At 35.1% G+C, this 11,249-nt stretch overlaps 1 protein-coding gene across 1 annotated transcript; it reads right to left on the bottom strand.

The window, feature by feature from the left end:
* Positions 1-13: 13 nt before the first annotated feature.
* On the bottom strand, positions 14-11,249 carry LOC111713705 (broad-complex core protein isoforms 1/2/3/4/5). The gene is made up of 8 exons (XM_023488642.1): positions 11,208-11,249; positions 10,624-10,704; positions 9,490-9,590; positions 6,545-6,630; positions 2,606-2,656; positions 2,230-2,313; positions 1,644-1,737; positions 14-89 (listed from the first exon to the last, which is right to left on the bottom strand). The coding sequence occupies exons 1-8, from the start codon at positions 11,247-11,249 to the stop codon at positions 14-16; spliced, it is 615 nt and encodes a 204-aa protein (XP_023344410.1).

Consider the following 11,249-nt stretch of genomic DNA (forward strand, 5'->3'; position numbering starts at 1 on the left):
TTGGAGTATTAAACTAAATACCTTCGTCTCTCTCTATGGTTGAAAGAAGAATTATATCATCACTGCTGGGACCAGAGTTACCAGGAAAACTAAAATTTATGATTTCGTTCAATCCAATAGATTCAGGATCCAGGATTTAAATCAAAAAAGATTTAACAGAATCGAAAACCGGAACTGAATCCATTTAGATGTAAACTGAAAAGTATTCAGTCTCGATCATCTTTAACACTGCAAACAAATAATTGTCTGGTCTGATAAACTGGAAGAAAGAAAACATTTTAATCCATATATGAGAAAATTCGACACAAATAGTACTTTCTTCTGTTTCAAATTTTAAGACCTGTCCTATAAAGAACAATACACAAATTTTGAGAAGAATTAACTGTACAAAAGTACACATAATTGGTAGACTCTGGGTGGTGTAATTTCCAACCTACTTTACTTCCGCTTTACTGAACGTCCGACCTACGTACACATGAATTATTTCAAGTTTAAAATTACTAATATTGTTTCATTAAAAAGACAATTAAATATATTATAGATTTTTAGAATGATTACTTAAATTATTTATTTTCTTATATTCTGATTACTGAAGATTTTTAAGGAGCTAAGGCGCTTTTTATAAATAAAAAGTTTACAAAGTTGTGTTTACTTGAACATGGGAGAGAAGGGTCAATAATTCCTATTTCCAGATTGAGCTAGTTCGTTAGTCCAAGTTCAGAAGAGGGGAAGTATCATTAGTCCCATAAAAGATATACTGTAATTTTTTTTAAATGCCGTCTTTGCTTGGTTGCACCGGAATAGAGGACAATTAAACATCCAGAAATTTGAGCAACTTGTGAACAAGACCAAGTATAAAAAAAGTCCCCATTTAGGATGAATATTGGCACCCAGCAGGGGTGTATATTAGTTGCAAGACTCATATTTTTGCCCCCCCCCCTTTTCAGAATCATATTTTTTTCCCCCAATCCAGGGGGAGTGCAGGGCCCCCTTGCAAAGACAAGTTGTGTGTCAAACCAGACCGAAATATATTTTCAATAAATGTGGAACTAACATCTACTTTTTTTCCATCTTTTTTTTCTTACTACTCTACAGAGGTTTCGTCCTTCAACATCACCGAATTTAATTTTTTTCTAAGCATTTCTGATACTGTTATTTAAAAAAATTTGTTGTGGTTTTTTCCTTTACTCTTCCCCCTTTTCCCTTTCCTTTTCACTTCCCTCCCCTCGCATCCCTTTCCCCTTCTATTTTTCCCCCTATACCCATTTTCCCCTTCCCCCTTCCACTTTTCCCTTCACTCTTCCCCTTTTCCCTTCACTCTTCCCCTTTTCCCTTCCCTCTTCCTACTTTTCTCTTTGCTTTTCCTTCCCTTTCCCCTTCGCTTTTCCTTCTCCCCTTTCCCCAAACCCAATGAAAGCTCATATTTACATATACACCTAAGTTTATTATGAGTTTTTAAAGATCGGAATGACATAAGAATGATTTTGTTAAAGAGACTGTCGACGTAACTTCAAGTAACCCTCTATTTCAAGAGAGGCATGTCCGTTAAACAAATGTTTTTGATGAAAAAAAAAAACTGAAGTTCCTCTTTACAATAAAAAACGAACCGAAAAAAATAGAAATAAACCCAATTTCTTAATTACCTGTTTAAGAATGGATTGACTTCCATAGGTAGTTTTGAATTCTCATTATTGGAAGGAGTTTGTTGAAACTGCAGATAGTTCCCACCACACAGTTCTGTATATAAGATATATATTTTTTTAATCAAACATTTTAATGAGCTCCGAGCTAGATTTTCTAATATATTAGGAGGGGAGAATTTGAGACTAGGGGTGGAGGAAAATGGGGGAGGGGCCATGAAACGTATTACTCTCCGGAAAATTTAGGTTTCCTTTATTGCGCGCGAACATTCAAGCCTTTGGAGGTGAATTTTTTAGCGCAAATTTTTTTCACGAGTGTCAGGAAAAATGTTCAAGTGTAATTAATGAAGTAAACGATGATTTACTGTAAAAAAAGTCGCATTTTTCACAAAAAGCGCGCGCGCGCACTTCTGCTTAGATACCTTCAAAACCCTAAAAATGCATGTAATACACATAATTCTGAGTTTGCATGCAAAAAATCAGCCTATACGACAATTCTAAGTTATGTTTAACACTGTTTAAATTTTCCGGAGAGTATTACGTTTCATGCCCTCCCCCCCTTTAATATACCGAGATCACACAATTTTACCTGATTCATCCGCTATTTGAATACGATCTTTATCGAGGTTTGATGGTCCGTGTCTAGTTGCAGGAACAGGTAGATGCTCCAGACCTGCCGAATAAACAAACTTTATTAGAGGGAATGTTGAAATAATCCTATTTAAAGGGCATCGTCATTGATTCACATTTACAACAATTTTCTGAACCTGCTGTTGATATTTAACTTTACGCTACAGTTGTTCTATTGTGCTTTCCTATTAATTATAAACCTTAGAACTGCGATTGCGACAGTAGGTTCAAAGCTGCAAGAGATTAAGACATCATTTAAAATACAAATATTAAGTTCAAGGTTAATTGTGGACAGAGAAGCACAAATCTATCACGTTGATTTCTGAATAGTTAACCTGCTACTCCCAAAGTGTGAGCTGCTTGACAAAAGTCGGTCAGTTTTTCACCTAAACACAAGTTATTTAGTTTTATATAATTAATAAATATATTAATGAACGAATACAAGCTTTATATAATTTCCGACTTCTAGGATTAATTTTGAAATTTATCATTCCGTTTTTTCTCTCTTCGTTCCAACTTCTCCAATCTCTATTCCTTCTCGTTATCAGTAAGATTAAATATTTTACTTTTCTTTATTTCCAAGTTTTCACTCCCCCCCCCCCCGCTCATCAATTAGTAACGCTGGGATAAAAAAAATGCACCCCCGTTTTTAAATTAACTTTACATTTTTTCTCAAATGCCATTTTACCCAAAATATAGTGCTTAGGATCCGGATCCACACAAATATGCGGATCCACGGATCCTAGGGGAAATATATCCCAACTGTAAATAAAAACTGAACTGTTGAAAAAAGAGAGATTATAAAAATATTCTTATCTCTGAATGGTTTATCAAGTTTTAACATAAGATAAGCGAAAAAAATTTACAATTCTGTTTTGTTAAACAAAGGGGGGGGGGACCATGAAACGTATTACTCTCCGGAAAATTTAAAAAGTGTTTAAACATAACTTAGAATTGTCGTAGAAGGCTGATATTTTGCATGCAAACTCAGAATTATGTATATTACATGCATTTTTTTTGGTTTGAAGGAATCTGAGCAGAAGTGCGCGCCGGTCAGAATGCTAGAATATTTATTTTGACCTCAGAAATGAAGTCCTCATGCCAAATTACATATTAATCGACTTACAACATGTAAAAAATGTACTAAGATGACCCATAATGTAATGGTTGGCTACTAGCGCGCCGGTTAGAATATTCCAATATTAAATTTGACCTCGGAAATGAATTCCTCGTGCCCAACAACCTGTAAATCGACATACAACATGTAAATATGTGGGAAGATGACCCATAATGTAACTGCCGGCTACTAGCGCGCGGGTCAGAATGCTCGAATATTTATTTTGACCTCAGAAATTAATTCCTCGTTCAAAATTACCTATAAATCGAATTACAACATGTAAAAAATATACTAGGATGCAGTGGCGTACGAGGGGAGCCGCGCCCCCCCCGAGGTTAAGGGGGGCACCCATGGGGGGAGGCTCTTTTAATATTACATCTGCTTGCATTTCCCTTCCTCAGGCCAGACACAGTGGCGTGCCTTGGGGGACAGTAGTCCTCTTGCCCCCTCTGGGAGTTCCAGGCGGGGCACTGCCCCCCCTGGAAAATACAAAATTAAAAAGAAACTACGTTTAAAAACTAACACCTGACAATGACAAAGACTAGGGATTTGTCTAAATTCACTGTTAATACAAGGAGAGAAAAGTTTTAGCCTTCTAAAGAGAATACTCCATTACACAAGATGTACTATGACGTAGAGCAGACATAACGATCTTGGACTTATAGCCTTACACCCTACAAGGCTGTCTGAGCTCTCTACTGAGAAAATCATTGAAATGTGAGTGCTTAAAAGAATTGGTGAATATGTAGATTGAGTAAATTCTATCTAAAAATTTCAGAAGAAATTTCTTTTATTTGTAAAAATATAATTTTTAATGATGCTGTGATTATTGATTTAGTTAGCTGTGATGGAGTTAAGTGATGAATTTATAAAGTTAAAAAGTTAGTTTTTTAAGCAAAGAAATAATTTTTAAGGTAACACCCAAAAATGTAGTCTTTTTGGTGTATTTTCATGGTGAACAAAACCATTCCCAGAGGGGGGGGGGGGGCCAAAAAAAAATATACAAAAGGTTTCGATATTTTTCAAAAAAGGGGTTGCTAAGGGGGGGACTCCAAATTTTTTTTGTGCCCCCCCCCCTAAACAAATGCCCTCGTACGCCCCTACTAAGATGACCCATAATGTAATGGTTGGCTACTAGCGCGCCGGTCAGAAGGCTCCAATGTCTAATTTGACCTCGGAAATGAATTCCTTGTCCCAATTTTGCTATAGTTTGATGTATCTCATGCAACTGTTATTCTTACTTAGGCCAAACTTAGCAAATATTTGTTTCAAGAGTGTCACAAAAAGCACGCGCGCGCACTTTTGCTCAGATTCCTTCAAAACCAAAAAATGTATGTTTAAACACTGTTTAAATTTTCCGGAGAGTAATACGTTTCATGACCTCCCCCCTTTAGTAAAGGGGATGGTGGAGATGTCATGTTTAATGTGCCTTCAATTTGGTTCAAATCCTCCAATTATTTGGCTGCCCGCCTAATTAGTGATCGAAATTCCTTAAATAAAATCAAATTGAATTTTAATGACCTCTAATTAATTCTAATGACCTCCACAATAAAATAAAATAAGATTTTAATGACCTCTAATGACCTCTAAAAATTAAAAAGTTTTAAGTATGGCTTTGTGAATATCAATCAAAAGCTAGGAACCCCAGGAATACAGTAGCAGCAACGAATCCAGTGTTTGACCTTCTTATGGCCTCTAAAAATGAAAATGTTTTAACTATAGCTTTAAGCATATCAAACGAAAGCTCCCAGGGAATACAGGGGCAGTAATGAATCCAGTGTTTAACCTTCAAATGACCTCTAACGACCTAAAATGACCTCCAAAATAAAAATGTTTTAACTATGGCTTTATGCATATCAAACGAAAGCTAGGAACCAAGGGAATACAGTAGCAGCAACAAATCCAGTGTTAAACCTTCTAATGACCTAAAATGACCTCCAAATAAAAAAATGTTTTAACTATGGCTTTATGCATAACAAATAAAAGCTAGCAACCCAGGTAATAGAGTAGCAGCAACACTGTTGGAGAGTGAGGGGACTCCCAACCTTGCTGTTAATAAAATCACCTTGGAGTAGAAACATAAAAAAACAGAATAGAAAATCGGGGGGGGGGGGGATCTTATTTCTAACCATATTTATTTCACGAAACCCAGCTTCTTCTTTCTTTGATACCACTATATTCCTTGGGTTCCTAGCTTTTGATTTATATACATATAGCCATTGCACAAACATTTTCATTTAGGAGGTCATTAGATAGTCAAATAATGGATTCGTTGCTGCTACTGTATTCCCTGGGTTCCTATCTTTCATTTGATATGCTAAAGCCATGGTAAAAACATTTTCATTATGGAGGTCATTTTAGGTCATTAGATGTCATCAGAAGGTCAAACAATGTATTGCTGCTGTAAATTGCTGCTACTGTATTCCCTGGGTTTTTAGCTTTCATTTGATACATAAAGCCAAAGCTAAAACATTTTTGATTTGGAGGTCATTTTGTGCCATTAGAGGTCGTTAGAGGTCGTCAGAAGTTCAAACATTGGATTTGTTGCTGCTACTGTAATCCAATTGATATGCGTCAGGTCAAAGTTAAAACATTTTTATTTTGGAGGTAATTTTCGGTCATTAGAGGTCATAAGAAGGTTAAACACTGGATTTGTTGCTACTACTGTATTCCCTGGGTTCCTAGCTTTCGTTTAATATGCATAAAGCCATAGTTAAAACATTTTCATTTTTTGAGGTCATTAGAGGTCCTTAGAGGCCATTAGAAGGTCAAACACTGGATTCTTTGCTGCTACTGTATTCCTTGGGTTTCTAGCTTTTAATTGATATGCATAAAGCCATAGTTAAAACATTTTTAATTTTTGAAGGTCATTTTGATCATTAGAGGTCATAAGAGGTCATTAGAAGGTCAAACACTGGATTTGTTGCTGCTACTGTATTGCCTGTGTTCCTAGCTTTCGATTGATATGCATAAAGCCATAGTTGATATATTTTCTATTTGTGGAGGTCATTAGAATTAATTAGAGGTCATTAAAATTCAATTTGATTTTATTTAAGGAATTTCGATCAATAATTAGGATCCGGATTTTTTTCCAGTGCGGATCCGGGATCCGGATTCCCAGGAAAGTGTAATGGATCCTAAACACTGCTTCTCTTACCTAGTATATTGACTTCCCCACTGTATATAAACTCTATTATATAGTTCACAGCATCTCTTTTCAACTCCAACCCGAAGTCCTCAAGTCTGGTATAAAAATATTAATATACCACATAAAACCACGTATAAGGGACAGACATTTTGCTTACGTTATTTGATCATGCACAATTTGCTGGGTAACTTATGGAAAAAATAGATATAAAATTTCGCTTCTATTCAAATTTATTTTGATTACGAAATTAAGAAAAAAATTTTTTTTACTAAGTTATTTAAATAATAAAGCGGGATTACGGACTGACAAAATGTGGAACATGAATTTATTTTAAGGCGAAAGCTATTCGAAACTCAAAAATTCTTTTTCACAGGCAATTAAACTTCTGTTTAGGAGCTTAAGATTTTAGAAAAAGTTCATGGCTAGACATTTTATGTGTATTTTTGTCCCTAACATCTGACATATCTGTCACTTATGACTTATGAGCCAAAATTTTAATTTTACACAATGAAATTAAGTAAGAGTTGCATAACCTAAGAATTAATATTTGATATCTCTTGCCATAAGTTTTATACCTGTAAGCATGCCTTAAGTATGATTTAGGAATTAAGGATAGACACAAATCTGAAGCTTTTATGTGGGACATACATTTTTAACATGACTTTTTATGGGTGCTGGGGGGGAAGTTTTTCCCCATATGCGTATTGTTTATCAATACAATAATGAAGCTGATATCATTTCGATAAACTTCTCCAGGCTCAAATTTGTTTCTTAATCCCGCCATATTGTAAGAAATTTAACAAATGGCATTATTTTTAGACATAACAAGTTTTTTAGGCTTATTTAACAATTTTTTTGCATTATTTTCTCATGTAAATATAATTATCTTGTCGCATAAAAAAGTTTTTTTTTTAAATAAAATTTTGGATTATAAAAATATAGGTAAGAGCCTTTCTAAAAAAGATCGAAAAACATTGTGCGATGTTAATTTTTTCCTCTACAGTACTAATCAAGAAGACCCGGAATTAATTTACAGATATTCAGACGACTTTACAATATAGTTTTACAAATATGATTGTTGAAACGATAATAACATAATAGCCCTAGTTTTCCCGTTTCCAAAATGTGGTCTGCCCTTTTTGAGCATTTAAAAATGCCTGATTAACTGTTAATTTTTTTGTTGGTCTTTCTGATTATGACGGTATATAAACATTATCGTGGTTTTGACTATAGGTACAAAATTGTTTACTGAGATGGTGATATAATACAGGGGCTGACATATAAGGATTCATAAGGAAGTGAAATCTACAAGAGGCCCCAATGTGAACCCCCCCAGACCGCCCAGGCAGCAGGAAGCACCGTCCCGCCCCTGTTCTAACTGGACCTCTAAACCCGCAACAATTAGTCCAAATCTAGGGAGATATATCTTTATCTATCTATATACTTAGCTTGTCTGTCTGTTTGTTTGTGTCCAATAAACGTCAAGACGGCTACCGATCGGGCCCAAATATTGTATGGGGCCTCGTTTAACCCCAGGGAAGGTTTTTGGATGAGAAGAATTAAAAAAATTAGCCTACACAAATTTCGGTTTGTGAATTTTAAAAAATCCACGAAAACTGTTGGGGGGGGGGGGGGGTTAAAGAGTAAATTGCGAAAAACCGCATTTATTACCGTTGGATGTTCAACGTCAGTGCACTCATGAAAACCGCAAAGTCATAACAAAAATAACATATTTTCAGGAAGAAAATGGCTTGGTCCTCAAATGTATTAGAGCAACAATGTTAACTTTTTTATTTTTAGCATTTTTTGGAATATGCAAAACATGAACTTTTTTTAAATTCTGCGATAAGTCGTCTTTACAAAGCCTATAAAAGCTTTCTTGCATAAAATACTAGGTTTTTTGAGTATGATGTGCGTATTTGGCATTAAAGCTTGGATATAATCTAATATGATATGAGACAATCTGTATTATCTAAAAATCTTATAAATACAAATGCGGGTCGGAAGATGTACTGTGTGAAGTGTCATATATAAAAAAATATTTTTCATTTTAAGTCATGATTTTTTAATGAAAGGCATTTCTTGTCAGTGTCTGAGTACAGTGTATATATTTGATTTATGAATGAATAATGATATTTTATGTAAATTGTAAATTAATAAATATTGTGATTTTTATTAACCAGAATAAATTGCTTTCTTATTTCATATAAAATGTGTTGACTTACTGAATATCCAGTTGGTAACGTTAGTTTTTCTTAATGTATGAGTATATTACACATTTTTCTTGCCCCCCCCCCCCTCCCCTCAAAATGTTTATGAGGGGGGGGGGGCAAATTTTTCCCCCCATCTTTCCCCCCCTAACAAAATGTCTAGTTGTGCGCCTGTGAACGCCTATTTATATAAACTTTGCTTGTCTGTCCGTTTGTATCCAATAAGCGTCAAAACGGCTGAACCGATCGGGCCAAAATTTTGTGTGGGTCCTCACATGACTCAAGGAAAAAAATCTTGGAAACTCATTGGAATTTATTTTAAAAAAAACATTTTTTAAATAAAATGATGGCGTATCTTTCAACCTACGCAAATCCGCCATACTTCATTTCTGACCTACGCCACCAAATCTGCTATACTACACATCCGATCTACTAGCGCGTGGTTTTATAGCTTTTATATGGACTTGAGGCCGCAGCGCCCTGCCCCCTAGCCTGTCCTAGCCACATCGCTCGGCCAGGAAATTGTCTTATAACCTAACCTAACCCTCATAATAAAGATTGGTAGACCACAAACGACGTATCAGGTAATGAAATTGTATTATATCACTATTTCAGTAATTTAATGTAAGAAATGATTGTGAAAGACCGCCATCAGAAGGTAAGGGCCTGTGCCTAAAACCCGTTTAATACCTATGCTGACAACTGCGCTGTAGAGAAATCAAAATGATTGTAAAATATGTTTACCTGAGAATGACCAAGGCCTGAACATTATATTTACAAAGCTGTTCCTTGAAAAACTTGCTGCAGGCAGCCATTACGACCTTGTGAACCTTGATGTAGTGTCCCTTAAAGATTTAGAATTTAAAGATAAATCAATTAACTTTTATTCTTCAATTGATCCCTGCGACGTCGTTTATTCAAGTTATTTGTATATAATTTTTTTCACTTTTGTTATTCGACATTTTTTACATGAAAATCCTCCCCATCTCATTATTTTAGGGTTTAAGGATTGGGGGAAGTCACGCCGCACACATATGGTTTCGCGACAGTGCGCTTACCCATATCGCTTACTGTCCGCGCCCATATGTCTTCCGGCAAAATGTCTTTACTTTGAAATGCTTGTCCAATTAAAAAAATAATATTTTGTTATTTGTACATAAATGGTTTATATTATTCTCGAAAACTTTATGAAGGTAAAGAGAACTTCAATTTATACCAGAAATAACGCAGTTTAGCGTGCGGTTCATATCAAAATTATCTAAGATCAGATAGATAGACACTAGACAGATAGATAGATTTAGATTATTTTAGTCCGAATCGCAAGCAAAACTGCGTTATTTCTCCCTACATTCAAATACACTTTTAGAAAAGAGTAACATCAGCAGGTAACAACAAAATTTTCTATTTTAGAAGGAAATCGAAATAAATCACTTATGTTACAAAAAGTTATGATAAATATGTTATTTTTCAGGTTCTATTAAAAGTCTTTAAAATCTTAAATTAATGCTGCAAATGTCTCTATAATAAGCATTTCAAAGTAAAGCCATTTCGCCGGAAGACATATGGGTGCGGAGAGGAAGCGGGTAAGCGCGCTGCCAAGAATTCATGTTTTAGAATTAATTGTGGAATGGAACCTATGTGGGTGCGGCGTGCCTTTCCCCATCTTTTCTGCAGTCTACGAAAAGGGCAGAGCGCTGCAGCTAGCTAGGACAAACTTAGACATTTTTTTACTTTTTTTTAAAAAGAAGATGCGTAGGTGTGGTCATATTGAAAACATGAATTAAAGCAAAAAAAATGCAGGCAGAATGGCTTCATATCTACCGAAACATTCAATATTGATCTCTTGTAAAAGATTGAAATATAAATGTTTTAATTTACCTCGCAGACTATATCTAGATCCACTAACCCGGTCTGTTGTCTAAGCTGTTGTAGCTGTTCACACAACACACTACTGTGATCCTAAAATTAAACAAAAATATATTTAAACAACAACGGAACAAGAACAGAAAAAGGAAGAATTCTATCATTAATAACTCAAAAATACACGGAGGTTTAACATTTGCTTAATTTGGTGATTGGCGATTAAAAATTTATTAAAAATTTTTGGAATGAAAAAAAACTATTTTTATTTTCTTCATCCAAATGGTTTAAAATCCCCAAGTTGAATGCTGGCATATTGGCTCGGGCCTGCAGATTTCTAATCCCCCAGTATCTAACCACCTCACGTACCACCATTTTATATTTTTGGAGATTTTAACACAATTAAAATCAGAAGCGGGGTTCAGTAAGGTTAAAGAAATTTCTGGCCGCTGGCTGTGACTTGACGCGGCGGTCAGGTTAGGGAATCGCAGGGATTCCATGAATATTATGCTAAGAATATGAAAAAAAAAACAATATTTATATTATTAGCGATCCCATTATTTAATTCAAATACATAAACAATCAAACTATTAATCATTTACCTTTACCCGGATACACATAGGTGCAATGCACCCTGGCGCCAT

This window comes from Eurytemora carolleeae, unplaced genomic scaffold (assembly GCF_000591075.1).
Source record: "Eurytemora carolleeae unplaced genomic scaffold, Eaff_2.0 scaffold29, whole genome shotgun sequence".
NCBI lineage: Eukaryota > Metazoa > Arthropoda > Copepoda > Calanoida > Temoridae > Eurytemora > Eurytemora carolleeae.

Excerpts from the sequence above, each read along its gene's own strand:
- LOC111713705 (XM_023488642.1), bottom strand. The coding sequence starts at position 11,249 with ATGGCGCCAGGGTGCATTGCACCTATGTGTATCCGGGTAAAG. Across the intron at positions 10,705-11,207 it reads CTATGTGTATCCGGGTAAAG|GATCACAGTAGTGTGTTGTG; the intron begins GTAAATGATTAA and ends GTTTAATTTTAG. Across the intron at positions 1,738-2,229 it reads TCAAATAGCGGATGAATCAG|AACTGTGTGGTGGGAACTAT; the intron begins GTAAAATTGTGT and ends TCTTATATACAG.